This window comes from Rhincodon typus, chromosome 1 (assembly GCF_021869965.1).
Source record: "Rhincodon typus isolate 14 chromosome 1, sRhiTyp1.1, whole genome shotgun sequence".
Lineage (NCBI taxonomy): Eukaryota > Metazoa > Chordata > Chondrichthyes > Orectolobiformes > Rhincodontidae > Rhincodon > Rhincodon typus.
In genome coordinates, this window is record NC_063332.1 from 11,135,767 (window position 1) to 11,155,083 (window position 19,317).

General features: G+C 44.1%; 1 protein-coding gene across 1 annotated transcript in view; it reads right to left on the bottom strand.

Annotated features, from left to right (window-relative positions):
• Positions 1-8,186: 8,186 nt before the first annotated feature.
• c1h20orf27 (chromosome 1 C20orf27 homolog) overlaps positions 8,187-19,317 on the bottom strand; it is a 61,572-nt gene continuing 50,441 nt past the window's right edge. The window contains exon 4 of the mRNA XM_048595745.1: positions 8,187-8,676. Within this exon, the coding sequence (XP_048451702.1) occupies positions 8,576-8,676 (101 nt within the window). The 3' untranslated portion in view covers positions 8,187-8,575. The remainder of the gene's footprint in view (positions 8,677-19,317) is intronic.

Sequence of the window (19,317 nt, forward strand, 5' to 3'; positions counted from 1 at the left end):
TGTCCTTCTCGATGATAGTGGTCATGGATTTCGAAAGTGCTGTTTAAGGAGGCTGGGTGAGCTATTGCAGTGCACCTTATAGAATGGTACATGCTGCTGCTACTGAGCATTGTTTGTGAGCGTTTGTTTATGGATGTGATGCCAATCAAGGAGGTTGCTTTGATCTGGATGGTGTTGACCTTCTTGAGTGTTGTTGGAGCTGCACCCATCCAGGTTAGCGGGGAGTATTCCATCACACTCCTGACTTGTGCCTCGATGATGGTAGATGGGCTTTCGGGAGTCAGGAAGTGAGTTAATCACTGCAGTATTCCTGCAGTATTGTAGATGCAGTTTTTATATGGCGAGTCCAATTCAGTTTCTGGTTATTTGTAAGCCCCCGAAATGACTTTGAACTACATTGCTGTTCCTGCACTGTTGCTGGGTGAAAATGAACAAACCCCTGTGGGCATACCTTTAAAAGTTGGACTGCAGTTGTCCAAGAGGGCAGCTCACCACATCCGCTCAGGGCAATCAGAGATGGGAAATAAAGTTTGGCATGCGAACTGAAGAGAAAAACCTTTAATTCTGCAGAAAGTTGCAAGAAACTTATAGATTCTTCAGTTTTGAGCGCAGTGCTTCCCAAACTTACTTTCTCTGTGATCCTACTTCAATGCTTGGACATTGCCATGGACCCTCGATAAAACTTGAGAGAGCCGGAGGATAGTTATATAGTTGTTATAGCAGTGTCAGAGTCCCATGTCATTATAGTCTCAGAGATCGCAACCCCAATCTTTAACTTTGCGTTTCCATGTGGGATCCTGGTCCCATTTTTGGAAGTTCTGTTTTCGTGGAAGTAGTTGACTGAAGAGTCTCTTGACGCATTTTAGATATTAAAGAGCTTAAGAAGACTTTAGTTAAACATATGGCAGAAATCAAGGACTAAGGGAACTAGTTTATAGACAAGAAAATGGAAAGTGCTGGAATATATCAGCAAAATGCAGCATTTGTGGAGAGAGAAACAGTTAACATTTCAAGTCTGATATGACATTCCTTTAGGATAGTCACATGGAGCCACAAACGTAAACTCTGCTTTCTCTCTCACAGATGCTGTCGGACCTACTGAGTTTCTCCAGCACTTACTGTGTTTTTTTTTGGATTCCCAGCATCCTGCAGCATTTTGCTTTTAGCTTAAAGACAAATGCAGTGTTGATTTTTAATTGTTTTACAAGTGAGAAGAGAACAGTGCTTCAACAAATCAGGGGAGACAAGAGATTTGGAATTTCTTTTTGAGGGACTTGCATCTGAAGCTGGCCTCAGTTTCTGTTGTATTATCTCTCCCCATTTCCATGGTACCCACATCAATCAAGAATTACAAGCATGGATGAAGTGACTAAAACTTCTTTCCTGCTTAGGGGCTAGTTTGTGAGGTCCTTGACACAATGGGAATGGCCTTTATATTGGAACTAGGCCCAAAATGATACAGTGATATCCCCTGACATAGTGAGAGAGAGAAAGGACCTGTTGAAACCTAGCTACTGTGAGGCTGCACAATACAGCAGGAAGGAGAGGCTAGTCAGACCCTCACAACAGTGAAATACAAGGGTACACAAGAACACAAGAACTAGGAGCAGGAGTAGGCCGTCTGGCCCTTTGAGCCTGCTCCGCCATTCAATAAGATCATGGCTGATCCTTTCGTGGACTCAGATCCACTTACCCGCGTTCTCACCGTATCCCTTAATTCCTTTATTGTTCAAAAAAAATCTACCTTTTTTTTAAAAGCGTTTACTGAAGTAGCATCAACTACTTCACTGGGCAAGGAATTCCATAGATTAACAACCCTCTGGGTGAAGAAATTCCTTCTCAGTTCAGTCCTAAATCTGCTCCCTCTAATCTTGAGGCTATGCCCTCTTGTCCTACCTTCACCTGCTAGTGGAAACATCCACTCGACTTCTATCCTATCTATTCCCTTCATAATTTTATACGTTTCTACAAGATCCCCCCTCAATCTTCTGAATTCCAATAATATAATTCCAATCTACTCAGTCTCTCCTCATAAGCCAACCCCCTCAACTCCGGAATCAACCTAGTGAACCTCCTTTGCACCCCCTCCAGTGCCAGTACATCCTTTCTCAAGTAAGGAGACCAAAACTGCACACAGTACTCCAGGTGTGGCCTCACCAGCACCTTGTACAGCTGCAACATAACCTCTCTGCTTTTAATCTCAATCCCTTTAGCAATGAAGGACAAAATTCCATTTGCCTTCCTAATTACTTGTTGTACCTGCACACCTACCTTCTGTGATTCATGCACAAGGACACCCAGGTCCCTCTGCATAGCAGCATGCTGCAACTTTTTACCATTCAAGTAATAATCCTTTTTACTATTACTCCTACCAAAATGTATGACTTCACATTTATTTACATTGTGTTCCATCTGCCAGACCTTTGCCCACTCACTCAATGTATCTATGTTCCTCTGCAAAGTTTCACAGTCCTCTGCACACTTTGCTTTGCCACTCATCTTAGTGTCATCTGCAAACTTTGACACCCTACACGTGGTCCCCAACTCCAAATCATCTATATAAATTGTAAATAATTGCGGTCCCAACACCGATCCCTGAGGCACACCACTAGTCACTGACTGCCAGCTAGAATAGCACTCATTTATCCCCACTCTTTACTTCCTGTTAGTCAACCAATCCTCTACCCATGCTAATACTTTACCCTTAATGCCATGCATCCTTATCTTATGCAGTAGCCTCTTGTGCGGCACCTTGTCAAAGGCCTTTTGGAAATCTAGGTACACCACATCCACTGGGTCCCCATTGTCCACCTCGCTCGTAATGTCTTCATAGAATCCCAAAAGATTTGTCAAGCATGACCTGCCCTCCATGAACCCATGCTGCGTCTGCCCAACGGGACAATTTCTATCAAGATGCCTTGCTATTTCTTCCTTGATAATAGACTCAAGCATCTTCCCCACTACAGAGGTTAAGCTAACTGGTCTATAATTCCCCATCTTTTGTCTACTTCCCTTTTTAAACAGTGGTGTCACATTTGCTGTTTTCCAATCTGCTGGGACTGCCCCAGAGTCCAGCGAATTTTGGAAAATTACCGCCAGCACACCTGCTATTTCTCCCGCCATCTCTTTTAGTACCCTGGGATGCATTCCATCAGGGCCAGGAGACTTATCAATCCTTAGCTCCATTAGCTTGCCCAACACTACCTCTTCCGTAATAATGATTGTTTCCAGGTCCTCACCTACCTTCGTCTCTTTGTCAATTACTGGCATGTTATTAGTGTCCTCCACTGTGAAGACCGATACAAAATATCTGTTCAATGCCTCGGCCATTTCATCATATCCCATAACTAAATTCCCCTTCTCATGCTCTAAAGGGCCAACGTTTACTTTAGCCACTCTTTTTCATTTTATATATTTATAGAAACTTTTGCTATCTGTCTTTATATTCTGTGCTAGTTTTTTCTCATGTTCTATCTTACTTTTCCTTATAGCTCTTTTTGTGGCTTTCTGTTGACCTTTAAAGTTTTCCCAATCTTCTAGTTTCATGCTGTTTTTGGCCACTTTGTATGCCTTCTCTTTCAATTTGATAGCCTCCCTTATTTCTTTAGACACCCATGGCAGATTACCCCTTTTCTTACAGTCCTTCCTTTTCATTGGAATATACTTTTGCTGAGCACTTTCAAAGATTGCTTTGAAAGTCCTCCACTGCTCGTCAACTGTCCCACCATAAAATCTTTGTATCCAGTTTACTTTAGCCAAGTCCTCCCTCATTCTATTGTAGTTCCCCTTGTTCAAGCACAGGACCCTTGTATTGGATTTTATCTTCACACTCTCCATCTGTATTCTAAATTCAACCATACTGTGATCACTCCTTCCAAGAGGATCCCTAACTATGAAGTCATTAATTATTCCTGTCTCATTACACAGGACCAGGTCTAGGATAGCTTGCTCCCGCGTTGGTTCCATTACATACTGTTCAAGAAAACTATCACGGATACACTCAACGAACTCCTCCTCAAGGCTACCCTGACCGAGCTGGTTCGACCAATCTACATGTAGGTTAAAATCCCCCATGATAATTGCCGTACCATTTTTACAGGCATTAGTTATTTCTTTGTTTATTGCCTGCCCCAATGTGATGTTATTATTTGGTGGCCTATAGACTACACCTATCAGTGACTTTTTCCTCTTAGAATTTCTAATTTCCACCCAAATGGATTCAACCTCATTCTCCATAGAACCTATATCATCTCACAGAACCGCCCTGATGGCGTCCTTGAATATCAGAGCTACACCACCTCCCTTACCTTCCTGTCTGTCCTTCCGAATAGTCTGGTACTCTTGGATATTCAACTCCCAGTCGTGACCATCCTGTAACCATGTCTCCGTAATGGCTACCAAATCATATTCATTCGCGATGATTTGTGCCGTTAACTCATCAACCTTGTTACGAATGCTACGAGCATTCAGGTAAAGTGCCTTTATGCGAGCTCTCTTACCCTCATGATTTCCAACATCTCTTATAATATCTCCCGAGTTATCCTTCCTTTTTGCTTCTTTCATAGTCTGCCTTGAACTTAAACCCTCCTGCACACATGCTAACCTGCTGCTTACCTTTTTATTTACCATCATACTCCCTGTCGTTTTCCCTTTCCCTTCCCCTCAACTCACTAGTTTAAAGTCCTAGTGACCACCCTATTTATCCTTTTCACAAGAACACTGGTTCCAGATCGGTTCAGGTGGAGACCGTCCCATCGGTACAGATCCCTCCGGTTCCAAAACTGATGCCAATGCCCCATGAAATGGAACCCCTCTTTCCCACACCACTCCCTTAGCCACGTGTTTACTTCCCTAATTTTCTTATCCCTAAGCCAATTTGCACGTGGCTCGGGCAGTAATCCGGAGATTATGACCCTCGAGGACCTGTTCCTTAATTTTGTTCCTAGTGCTTGATAATCCCCAAACAGGCCCTCCATCCTAGCCTTGCCTATGTTGTTAGTCCCAACGTGGACCACAACAACTGGATCCTCCCCCTCTCGCTCCAATATCCTTTCAAGCCGGTCAGAGATGTCCTGCACCCTGGCACTAGGCAGGCAACACACCATGCGGGACTCCCGATCCGGCTTGCAAAGGATACTATCTATCTCCCTAACGATAGAATCCCCTATAACTACCACTTGTCTATTTGCTCCCCCCTCTTGAATGGCCTTCTGCACCATGGTGCCGTGGTGAGCTGGCTCATCCTCCCCGCAGCCCTTTTCCTCATCCACACAGAGAGCAAGTATCTCGTACCTGTTGGATAAGGTCAAAAGCTGAGTCTCCTCCACTCCTGAACTCAGGATCCCCTTACCTGCCTCACTTGCAGTCACACCCTGTTGTCCCTGATCACTAACTGAATTTGAATTACTTAATCTACCAGGTGTGACTGCCTCCTGAAACAAAGCATCCAGGTAACTCTCCCCATCCCGGATGTGCCGCAGTGTTTGAAGTTCAGATTCCAGATCTTCAACTCTGAGCCGGAGTTCTTCCAGCAACCAACACTTGCTGCAGATGTGGTCACTGCCGTTCACAATGGGATCAGCCAGTTCCCACATCATACAGCTACAGGACATCAGCTGCCCAGCCATCTTACTTAGTTAATTACTTTTTTCTCAATTTATGAGTTAAATACTTCTAATACTTCTCTGCTATGGTCCTTTCAAATAACCAGTTAATATATAAATAAAAACAAAGAAAGTAAATTTTTAACTAATTACACAATACAGGAGAAATAGAAAAAGTATAAAAACCTTACCTTACCAACACACCACAGAGTCCTTTTTTTGGTTAGAGGAGGAGGGCGGGTGGGAGACACTACGCGTTTAGTGTCTCGGGTTCAGCCGCTGCCCAAATATATTCCCGGCAGCCCCCGGTCCTCGCTGTCGCCTCTCTCTCTGCTGCTGGAAAAATGAAGGCCGTACAAAATGCAATGATGCAATTGACTACACTTCCATTGTCTCTGTTCCTTTTTTGATAGAGAAATATAATGACTTTATTCTGTCATCACATTGACATGCTGACCAATATGGACTGCACACTGCACGTGAAGAAAAACACCTCAAATCAATTCATGAACTGAGATGGGAGGCAAAAACAAACTGAGAAAGGAGTAAGCTGAAGGTTGGAAGTTGCAAGTGAAATTGACAAACATCTCCAATCCCAGACGAGATGGGGTAGCAGCACAAATGATGTCATCAACTTACCTGAGACAGAGTGTCCAGGGTGGGGGCCGGAGTAGGACTGGAACAGGGAATGTCCAACATACACCACAGACAGACAGGCACAATCGGTACCCATGTGGGTACCCATGGCGACCCCTTTGATCTGAAGATGCAATTGCAGAAGATGTAATATGTACCTGTTTACTTCCTCCCTCCTCACTATCCAAGGCTCCAGACACAGCTTCCAGGCAAAGCAATAATTTACCTGCACGTCACTCAATCTACACAACCCTATTCGCTGCTCACAATGTGGTCTCCTCTATGAGGAGACAAAACACAGCCACTTAGCGGAACATTTACATTCTGCCCGTAGAAATGACCCTGAGCTTCTAGTTGCCTGCTACTTCAGCACACCACCTTATACCCTGGCCAACATCTCTGCTTCAGGCATGCTGCAGTGCTCCAGCGAAGCTCAGTGTAAACTGGAAGAGCAGCATCTCACTTGGGGACCTTGAAGCCTTCATTACTCAAAATCAATTCAATAATTTTAAGGGCTGAGCACCTTTTTGCATGTCCTTACCCCAAACCCCCTACACACCAAACCCCCTACACGCCGTGTCACCACATGGGCTGCTACCCCAAACATTATCAGCCACTAACAGTCCTAATTAGCAGTTATTCATTCTCCCAGGCTGACCTTTACCCCTTCGTCTGCCCAACTGTTTTTCCTCTCTATGTGGGCTCCATCTCCACCTATCATTTACTCTATCCCCCCCACCACAATCTTTAAGCCATTCATGTTGAAAAGATTTACAAGGATGTTGCCAGGGTTGGAGGGTTTGAGCTATAGGAACGAGCTGAATAGGTTGGGACTATTTTTCCCTGGAGCGTCGGATATGGAGGGGTCACCTTATAGAAGTTTATAAAATCATGAATGGCATGGATAGGGTGAATAGCCAAGGTATTTTTCCTGGGATGGGGGAGTCCAAACATACAGGGCACAGGTTTAAAGGTGAGAGGGGAAAGATTCAAAAAAGACCTGAGGGGTAACTTTTTCATGCAGAGGGTGGTGTGTGTATGGAAGGAGCTGGCAGACAAAGTAGTCGAGGCCTCTACAAGTACAACATTTAAGAGGCATCTGGATGGGCATATGAGTAGGTAGGGTTTAGAAGGAGATGGGCCAAATGCTGGCAAATGGGATTAGGTCAGATTTGGATGTTTATGTCAGCGCGGATGAGTTGGACCGAAGGGTCTGTTTCCATGCCTCGTGACTGTCACTGGATATATATCAACCTTTCCCTAGCTACCATCAGTTCTGAAGAAGGGCCACCGGACCCAAAACATTAACTCCGATTTCTCTCCACAGATGCTGCCAGGCCTGATGAGTTTGCACAGCAATTTCTGTTTTTGTTTCGAATTACCAACCTCTGCAGTTCTTTGGGGTTATTTCTTGTGACAGAAGGAGGGATGTTATGCTTTGGTTATGAGGTTCTGGTTTAGGTTACATCTGGAGTACTGTGTAGGGACTATTGTTCTCTTTACTTAAGGAATGATATAATTGCCTTGTTGGCAGTTCAGAGAAGATTTACCAGTCTTATATCTCAATGAGGAGGTCCCCTTGTGAAGAAAGGTTGGACAGGCTAGGCTTGTAGCATTTGGAGTTTAAAGACTAAAGAGGTGACATGACTGAAACATAAGATTTTGACAAGGCTTCACAGTGTAGAAATGGAGAGGATGTTTCTCCTTATGGGAGAGTCTAGAACTAATGATCACTGTTTAAAACTCAGGTGACACCTCTTTGAAACAGAGATAAGGAGAAATATTTTCAGAGGGTTGAATACTTTAGAAGTCTCTTCCTGGAAAGGTGGTGGAGACCTATTCCTTGCATTTTTTAAAAAGGTAACAATAAATAGTTTTGTGTTAAGAAATGGGGTGAAAAAGCAAGTAGGAATGTGGACCTGGCTTTTAAAAAAATACACAAGTAAATTAAGAATGGATTTCATTTATTTATTTTCCAATATGACAAAATAAACACATTCTGAATTGTACTCCACTGTACATTCTATGCATATATCCTCTGATTAATTCCATACATGGCAACATAGAGACAACCCACTCAAAATTTTAAAAAGGACAGACAGTGTGGAAGTTTCCTTCACATTTTTTTTTTTTTTTTTTTAAAGTTTAGCTCCCAGAGGTGTATAACATTTACAAGCAGAATACTGGAATACTAAAATAAAAGAAGGAGAGCGAGAAAGATTGATCTTCAGTTTAGATAAACTTTGCGAGTCACTTCACAGCTTAGCGAGCACATCGTCGTGTGGGATCACAGCCTGGATGTTGTGGTCGAACGGAGCAAAGTGTTCTGGCGTCAGCTAATCGAATCCCTGCCAGTCACTTTGCTCGGAGTCGTACTCTGGTTCTGAGCCTACGCATTTGACACCTTCCAGCAGCATCGGGGTTCCATGCAGCCGGTCTGAAATACAAGGCAAGAGGACAACAGTAGATTCACATACATTTGCACAAACTGGTCATGACCCTGCATCCTGCCACATATACCTAGAGAAATAATCATACATATGTTGAGATAACACAGTGTGGAGCTGGAGGAACACAGCAGGCCAGGCAGCATCAGAGGAGCAGGAAAGCTGACGTTTTGGGTCTGGACCCTGTTGAGCAAGGCCTTTCTGCCCATCATCTTTCTGCTGGTTCTGTGAAAGGAAAGACCTGCATTCCCATCTCATACTTAGTTGCAACTTTGGGATGTCTCCAAGTGCTTTGCAGCCAATTGGGTATTTTTGAAATGTGGTCACTGTTGGTAATGTAGAAACGGGTCAGCCAATCTGTACCAACATGGTAATTCACACGGAGTCTTTTGCATCCCCCCTTTGAGGGCTGAGAGCGCCCTGATGTCTCAGCTGTAAGACAGTGCCTCAGAGTGCTGCGCTCCCTCTGTGCTGAAGGGGACAAACAAATTTGGTGGCGAGATTCTTAAAGCGTAACGGCAGCTTTGAAAAACATATCTATACACAGGGAATCTCCAAGTTATGAATGGGTTCTGTTCTTGTGTCCGCTCACCAGTTGATTTGTACACAAGTCAGAACACAATGTAGGATCATATAAAATAGCATGCACAGGAAATATTCACATGTTGGATCATTAAAATCACATCACATCACTGTGTGGAATTGTGTTCATAAATACAAACATTCATATGTTGGTGCTTGTAAATTGGCGACCCCTTGCATTGTATTATATTTTAAAAATCTAACACACAGAACGCCAGTGACATCAAATACTTAAATACTTGTATGTGCTTCCCAGTCTCAAATTTTAGCTTCTAGGTCGTGATTTTTAGTACCACATCTACATCTGGAAAATCAACATTTTACTGTCAACAAATCTTGCAGCTCACTATCACACCTTGGTAATGAATCAATCCCAAATTGCAATGATTTTAACATTACTTGACCAGTTAGTTTTGGCATTGAAATTATAAGTTAAGTTCTTAAACAAAAACAGAAGTTGCTGGAAAAGCTCAGCAGTTCTTGCAGCATCTGTGAAGAAAATAATCAGAGTTAATATTTCGGGTCCAGTGACCCTTCCTCGGAATTGTTCTGCATCATTTTTCTGCTGGTTCTGTGAAAGGAAGCAACAGGCAGGATTCTGAGGAAGGGTCACCGGACCTGAAACATTAGCTGATTTCTCTTCACAGATGCTGCCAGGCCTACTGAGCTTTTCCAGCAACTTCTGTTTTTGTTCCTGATTTACAACATCTGCAGTTCTTTAGTTTTTATAAGTTCTTAATCATTTTTTTTTTCCAAACAAAAGAAGCCATTACACATTTCACAATAGCACGGTTAAACTTGTCTGATTACAAAATAGTCTTGTGGCTTCATGAATCTCTCGAAGATTTTGCCCCAGTTATCAATCCTTTTGTTGTCAATCCTATTTGATCATTCCTAACCCCTGCAGTAGATAAACTTCCCTGGTATGCATCAACAGGTTTCTGATCATCACAGGATTTGAAAGCAGTTTTCCTTCCCCACAAAAACCTTGAAAATAAATGGAAGATTGACTTTTCAAAGTTTCAATTTGCAAACCACTTACCGCAACAAAATGAGCCTTACAAGGCCACAAGGAAATGCACACAAAGCAGTGAAGTGCATTCCGAAACAGAATACAACTCTAAAGCAAAGACGCATGTTGAACGTGGACGATGCCACTCACAGTAGTTTCCTTGCTTCAAAAAAATTATATACAAGCTGCAGACCGGTGGAATTCTGAGTTGCAAAAATGGACCATGCTTGAGAAAAGGGAAGATACAGAAATATCCTCAGGGAGGTCTTTAACTTACAAAAGGATTTGACAGTTTGAGAAGGTGCTTCAGGTGTATGTGTACCTCATTTTGAAGAGAGTTTGCACTTAAGAATTTCATGTGCCCTGTGCATACAATGTTGTGACACTGCCTGGCAATCTGCTGCAGATCTGTAAACTGCACTCACTTAGAATCACAGAATCCCTGCAGTGTGGAAGCAGGCCATTCGGCCCATCAAGTCCACATGACCCTCTGAAGAGCATCCCACCCAGACCTACTCCATCCCTGTACCCCTGCATTTCCCATGGTTAATCCACCCAATTTACACATCACCGGACACTATGGCCAATCCACCTATCGCGCACATCCTTGGGCTGTGGGAGGAAGCCGGAGCACCCGGAGGAAACCCACACAGACACAGAGAGAATGTGCAAACTCCACACAGTTACCCGAGGCTGGAACTGAATCCAGGTCTCTGGCGCTGTGAGACAGCAGTGCTAACCACTGAGCCACAGTGCCACCCACATGGTGAAGTGGAACAGAGCAGCTTTAGATGACAAACCTAGGCAGTTAATAATGGGGAACTCAAAGAAATGGCAGAGACACTAAATCAATATTTTACCTCAGTTTTCACAGTGGAGGGCGTTGAAACTATCCTGATAGCAACAGGCTATGCAGAGGTTAGAGAAAAGGAAGATCTCAGAGCAATTGGCATCACTAGGGGAAAGAATAGAATGCACCCTTAGTCAAAGGGTCAATAACAAGGCTGTGTAACTTTTAAGTGAAAGGCAGGAAGTTCAGAGACGGTTTGAGGAAAAACATTTTCAGCCAAAGAATTGTCGGGGTCTGGAATGCACTGCCTGGGAGGGTGGTTTTTAAAAAAAATACTTGGATAAGCTTTTGAAATGTCATGACATTCAAGGGTATGGGCCTACTGCAGGAAAGTGGGACTGGTATCATAGTAGTGTATTCTCGGCAGTACAGATTTGATGGGCCAAAGTGCTTTTTCTGTTCTGTGCGATTCTATGACATGGAGCAAACAACTGGAATTAAAAGGCAGGCAAATCCCCAGAATCCATTTTCAGGAAATTATTAACAGGATATTTGGAAAGTCAAAACACAATCCATCAGAGTCAGAATGGTTTTATGGAAGGAGAAATTGCGCTTGAATGATTTGTTAGAGTTCTTCAAAGTTGTAACAAGCAAAGTGGATAACAGGCGTCCTATAGGTATAGTCTATCTGGACTTCCAGAAGGCATTTTTTAGTCATAGATTTATACAGTGTGGAAACAGACCCTTTGGTCCAACTCGCCCATGCTGACCAGATATCCTAAATGAATCAAGTCCCATTTGCCAGCATTTGGCCCATATCCCTCTAAATCCTTCCTATTCATGTATCCATCCAGATGCCTTTTAAATGTTGTAATTGTACCAGGCTCCACCTCTTCCTCTGGCAGCTCATTCCATACACGCACCACCCTCTGCGTGAAAAAGTTGCTTCTTAGGTCCCTTTTAAATATTTGCCCTCTTACCATAGACCTACATACTGTAGTTGTGGGATCCCCTACATGGGGTAAAAAACTTCAGCTATTCACTCTATCCATGCCTTTCATGAGTTCCTAAACTCTAAGGTCACCCCTCAGCCTCAGATGCTTCAGGGAAAATAGCCCCAGCCTACCCAATGCCTCCCTATAGCTCAAACCCTCCAACCTTGGCAACATTCTTTTAAATCTTTTCTAAGCCCTTTCGAGTTTCACAACATCTCTCTTATAGCAGGGAGACCAGAATTGAACACAGTATTCTAAAAGTGGCTTAACCAATGTCCTGTATAGCCGCAACATGATGTCCCAACTCCTATACTTGTAGCACTGACCAATAAAGGCAAGTATACCAAACACCTTCTTCATTATCCTGTCTACCTGCGGCTCCACTTTCAAGAAACTATGAACCTGCACCCCAAGGTCTCTTTATTGGGCAACACTCCCCAGGACCCTACCATCAAGTGTATAAGTCCTGCTCTTACTTACCAAAATGCAACATCTCACATTTATCTAAATTAAACTCCATCTGCCACCCTTTGGCCCAATGGCCCGTCTGATCAAGGTCCCACTGTACGCTGAGGTAACCTTTTTCACTGTCCACTGCACCACCAATTTTGGTATCTTCTGCAGATGTACTAACCATATCTCCTATGTTCACATCCAAGTCATTTATATAAATGACGAAAAGTAGCAGACCCTGGCACCAATCCTTGCGACATATAGCTGGTCACAGGTTTCCAGTCCGAAAAGCAACTCTTCACCAACATCCTGTCTCCTACCTTCAAGCCAATTTGATAAGGTGCTTACACAAAAGCTTAAAAACACAAAGTAAGGTCACGTGGGGTTAGGGATAACTTATTAAACTTGGACAGAGGGTTGGCTAACCAACAAGAAGCAGACAGCCAGGATAAATGGGTCTTTTGCTGGTTGGAAACAAGTAACTAATGGGGTACCACTGGGTTTGGTCTTCCAACTATTTACAGTCTATATCAATGACTTGGATTGAGGGACAGAAAGTTCTGTGGCCAAACATGCAGATGACACTAAAATTGCAATTAAGTAATAATAAATATACAAATGATTAGGCGAATGGGTCAAAATGTGGCAGATGGAGTTTAACATGAGTAAGTGTGAGGTTATCCATTTTGGAAGAATAAAGAGGCAACTGATTATCAAAATGGATAGAAACTTGAAGATGCTTTCGTGCAGAGGGATCTGGGTGTCTTTGTACATAAACTGCAGAAAACTAGTACGCAGGTAGTAAGAAAGGGAAATGGAATTTTGGAATTATTGCTGAAAAATTGGAGTCTTAAAGTGGGAAGGCATTGCTGCAACAAGGCATTGGTCAGACTGCATTTGGAATATTGTGCACAATTTTGAGGAGGGATGTAAGTGTATCGGAGGCAGTTCACAGAAGGTTCACTAGATTGATTTCGGAGATGAAAGGCTTGTCTTATGAAAAAGAGTTTGAACAGTTTAGGCCTATACTCTCTGGAGTTTGGAAGAATGAGAGGAGATTGAATTGAGGTATAAAAGATGCTAAGAAGTGATTGACAAGGTAGATGTAGAGAGGAAGTTTCCTCGTGGCGTAATCTAGAACGAGGTCATCGTTTTAGGATATGGGGTAGAAAATTCAAAACAGAAATGAGGAGAAATTTCTTCTCTCAAAGGGTTACTAATCTGAAATTCAGTACCCCAAAGTGTGGTCAATGCTGGGACATTGAGTAAACTCCAGGAAGAGCTGGATTATTACATAGTAACAGGTTAAATGGTTATGAGGAGCAGGCTTGCTACTTTTGCCTGGGCTGATTGTGCCATTTGTCCATTTGGATAAGCTCCAGGTAGATCAGTGGTGCTTATGTTGTGCCTTTGCTGTTTTGTTTCCTGTTTAGTTTCTTTCCTTTACTACTTCTACACCAAACAAAGGTTTCTAGGCAAAACCGGCATAGATACACACCTTAGCTAGTCTACTTTGTGCTGAGGAGGGAAGGAGCATAGTGTCATGTTGTACAGGGACAAGGATCAAAACGAAGGCTGATATAACAAGGTGTAGAACTGGATGAACACAGCAGGCCAAGCAGCATCATAGGAGCAGGAAGGCTGACGTTTCGGGCCTAGACCCTTCATCCCCGAAATGTCAGCCTTCCTGCTCCTATGATGCTGAATGGCCTGCTGTGTTCATCCAGCTCTACACCTTGTTATCTCAGATTCTCCAGCATCTGCAGTTCCTACCATCTCAAAACGAAGGCTGGTGACTTCACATTGAGTCCAGCAGGTGGCAGTGTGGGCTGAGATGGAGACACAGAAATACACTCTTGCCTCACACACAAACACACTCAGACAGACACACACACCGAAACACATGCAAAATACTTGTAAATCATTCGTTTTGCATTAATTTACTTTCTCCCACTGATGTCGAATTCCTTTTGGGGAATATTCAAGAGATTGCAATGTTGCTCACAGGGTGATATGGAAAGAGTTAGTGTTGTCAACTCCAGTTAAATACATTCCTGGAAGTTTAAACATGTAATCCATCCCCATCACTGGGTCACAACCAGTAGCCTTGCCAGTGACACCCCTGAACATAGTTATATGAATAAAATTTGTTTTAAAAATAACAAAGAGCTCAATCCAGTATAGACAAGACACAAAACGCAGGGTTTGTCTCAAGCATTATTCCTACTTAACTCCCAGCACTGGAACGCAAAGGTGGTAAAGGACAAGGTCAGAGAGTAAGCCTTCAGAATAGACTGGCCAGAGGTCACAAACATGAGAAAGAGGAGCAGGAGTAGGATTTCCCACACATCGAACTTACTTGGCCATTCAATAGGATCATGGTGCATCTGTGTGTACCCTAAACTCCACTTTCCCTGCTTGTTCTCTCCCCTTTTAACCCTCAGCTCCATTGTACATCAAATACCTGTCTATCTCAGCCCTGAATACAATCCATGACCCAGCCAGGATACAGACTCCAAACACCAATGATCCTCCAACACTCTCTTCTTTCACTCCATCTTAAAGTACAGGCCATTCATTTTTATACTGTATACCTAGCTCTAGGCTGACTCACAAGATGGGACATTGTGTCTACTTTTTAAAAATTCATTTGCAGGATGAGGGCATCACTGACCAGGCAGCATTTATTGCCAATCCCTAATTGCCCAGAGGGCAGTTAAGAGTTAACCACATTGCTGTGGGTCTGGAGTCACATGTAGGCCAGACCAGGTAAGGATGGCAGTTTCCTTCCCTAAAGGGAAGGGGCATTAATGAACCAGATGGGATTTTCCAACAATGGACAATGAATTCACAGTCATTATTAGGCTCTTAATTCCAAATATTTTAGTGAATTCAAATTCCACCCTCTGTAGTGGCAGGATTCAAACACAGGTCACGAGAACGTTATCAGGGTCTCTGGATTAACAGTGCAGTGATAATACCACGAGGCGATCGCCTCCCCCAACTTGTGTGTCCTCTCTGAATCCTTGTATCTGAAAGCTGTAGCTGATTCTGCTTAAAGCATACTCCCAGGGAGTGCATTCCAGATCTTAACCACTCACTGCGAAAGAACACTGTTCCTCATGTCACCTTTGCTTCTTTGGCTGATTACCTTAAATCTGCAATCTCTTCTTGATCCTTCCATGCATAGGGAACAGTTTCTCCATTGGAGGTAGCCCAAAGAAGGTTCATTAGACTGATCCCAGGTATGGAGGGATTGTCTTATGAGGAGAGATGAGTAGATTAGCAGGAAGCAGTGATCTGGCGACATTACTACTGGACTATGAATCCAGAGACTCAGATAATGCTCTAGGGGCCTGGGTTCGAATCCCACCATGGCAGATGGTGAAATTTAAATTCAATTAAAAAAAAAAAAAAAAAATTTCTGGAATTGGGAGTCAAATAATGACCATGAATTGATCGTCAGGAAAAACCCATCTGGTTCACTAATGTCCCTTAGGGACAGAAAATGCCATCCTTCCCTAGTCTGGCCTACATGTGACTCCAGACCCACAGCAATGTGATTGAGATAACAGTGTGGAGCTGGAGGAACGCAGCATCAGAGGAGCAGGAAAGCTGACGCTTTGGGTCAGGACCCTTCTTCAGAAATGTGATTGACACTTGATTGTGTTCTGGGCAATTAGTGATAGACAATAAATGCTGGTCCAACCGGCGATGCCCTCATCCTGTGAAAGAGTTAAAAACAAAAAAAAATTGGGTCTGTGTTCATTAGAATATGGAAGAATGAGCAGTGATCTTGTTGAAACATAGAAGATTTTTAAGGGATTTGACAGTGTAGGTGCAGAAAGGTTGATTCTCCTTGTGGGAGAGTCCAGGACCAGTGGGCCTAATCTCAGAAAAAGGGGTTCAGAATTATCAGATCAGCCATAATGTCTCAGAATGGTGCAGCAGACTCAATGGGCTGAACGGCCTACTTCTGCTCCTACATCTTATGGCTTTACGGTCAATCTATACCCTCCAGGTCCTTCATGATTTTGAACATCCCTTTCAAATCACACCCTCGGCCTTATCAGAGGAAAGCAGTCCCAGTTTCTCCAGTCCAGCCACATCATTGAAATTCCTCATCCCTTGAGCCATTCTCATGGGTCTTTTCTGCATTCTCTTCTAGGGCTTCACATTCTTCCTTCATGTGTGGTACTCAGAAGAGGACACAATTCTCCAACTGAGCAGAGACCACTGTTTCATGGACCATGGTTCATCAGGATTCCTTTGCTTTTATCGATAAGGCATGGTCTCCCATTTTACTTTTTCAAATGCTTTTGTACATTGCTCTGTCATGGAGTCATAGAGTCCTGCAGCATGGAGACAGGCCCCTCGGCCCAAACTGGTCCGTGCCGACCAAAAATGTCCATCCACGCTAACCCCATTTCCCTGCACTTGGCCCATATCTTTCTAAACCTTTCCTATCCATGTATTTGTCCATATGCCTTTTAAATGTTGTTAATGTACCCGCCTCAATCACTTCCCTGGCAGCTCATTCCATGTGCGTACACACCTGTGCAAAAAAAGTTGTCCCTCAGGTTCCTATGTACTCTTTCCCCTCTTACCTTAAACTGATGCCTTCTAGTCCTCGATTCTCTAACACTGGGAAACAGACTCAGTGCATTGACCACATACTTGTCACTTTTGCAGCTCGAATGAGCAGAAGTCGGTGACAGGAGCCTAAAAGCTCAGACCAAGAATTGGATTGATAGGGAAATGAAGGCGGGAAGCTAACGGAGGGAATTGCAGAGCTTATGGTCTGACTGACTGACTGATAGCACAGCTATCAATGGTGCGGCGATTATAATCTGAGATGTGTAAAAGACCAGCATTAAAAAGGGAAGTTGGTGAAAATCGGAGCTTGATGTGAAAGGGCCTGCTGCTCTCCCTCACCTCTGGGATCCCACTCTCGTTCCCTCACCTCAAGACAGTGACCTCCTCAACCTTAAGTTCCCACTCAATAGATCAGAGGCAGTTGACCCCCACTTGGGAACCAGAGGCCCCTTTCCCGGGAGCCGCAAACAGTTCATAGAATCCCTATGGTGTAGAAACAGGCCCTTCGGCCCAACAAGTCCACACAGACCCTCGGAGCATCCCGCCCAGATCCATCCCTCTATAACCCACCTAATCTACACACCCCTGAACACTACGGGTAATTTAGCATGGCCAATCCACCCAGCCTGCACATCTTTGGACTGTGGAGGAAACCGGGGCACCCGGAGGAAACCCACGCAGACACGGGGAGAATGTGCAAACTCCACACAGACACTTGCCAGAGGGTGGAATTGAACCCAGGTCTCTGGCGCTGAGAGGCAGCAGTGCTAACCACTGAGCCACCGCGCCACCCCTTTTTTAGTGGCCGTGGTAGTCCAGCAGCAGAGATGTCCTTGTGCCCCAATCATGCCATTCAATCGGATGTGTCTGATCACGATCAGGTCAGTCATCATTACCTGGTCAGCACAAGTGGCTGACCATGCTGGGGTGCACTACTGACGCCGTATAAGGCTCTGGTCAGGCCACATGTGAAATACTGTGGGCAGTTTTGGGCTCTGCATCTAAGGAAGGATGCGCTGACCTTGAAGGGAGTCCAGAGAAGGCTTAGAAGAATGATCTCAGGGGTGAAGGGCTTGTCATACGAGGAACGGTTGAGGACTGTGGCTCTGTACTTGATGGGGTTTAGAAGAATCGGGGGATCTGATTGAAACTTACAGAAGAGTGGAAGGCCTGGCTAAAATGAACGTGGTGAAGACGTTTCCAGTAGAAGGACATTTGGACCCGAGGGCACAGCCTCAGGGTGAAGGGATGACTCTTTACAACTGAAATGAGGAGGAATTTCTTCAACCAGAGGGTGGTGAATCTGTGGAACCCATTGCCGCAGATGTTCGTGGAGGCCAAGTCATTAAGTGTGTTTAAGACAGAGATAGATAGGTTCTTGATTAGTACGGGGGGTCAAGGGTTATGGGGAGAAGGCAGGAGAATAAGGCTGAGAGACAGGTCACTTGTAATCGAATGGTGGAGCATACTTGATGGGCTGAATGGCCTAATTCTGCTCCTAGATCTTGTGGTCTTTAATGGTCAATGCTACCTGGTCATGTTGCACATCATTTTGTGTTCACTGGGCCTGACCACTCTACACACAGTTCGAGTGGCTCACATTCAATTCAATCCAGACCCGCTGAGGAGAACAACAACGAGAAGGAGGAGGAGAACAACAACAAGAAGAACAACAACATCATGTCAACGTCCAGAAGATACCAGTTCAGCCTTAGCTGGAGTACTGTCTCCAATTCTTGCCTCGGCTCCCGGAAGGATGCAAAACATTGGAAACGGAGCACAAAAATGATTCACAACGAAAACCAGGCGGGGTCGGACGGAGTAAACGGGGCGGAAATGTTTGCCGCTCATGAAAGGATTGAGAACGAGAGACGGCATGGATTAAAAGCAATTGGCAAAAGTGATAGGAGAGAAAACATTGCTGAAAGTTTGAAATGCAGTGCGCATGCGAATGTGGTGGAGGTCAGTTCAATGGAGGTACTCAAAAAGCAATTGGGCAGTAATTCTAAAAAGAATGCTGAACTGGTTACAGGGGGAAGGCAAAAGAATGTCACTTACCGAGAGGCTCGTTCGGAGAGCTGGTACAGACACAATGGGCCGAATGGCTTCCATCTGCACTGTTAACAACTCAGCAGTTCTGTAAACGCACTAAAGCAGGCACAGACCAAAGCAATAACATATTCACAGGGCCAGCTCGCTCACC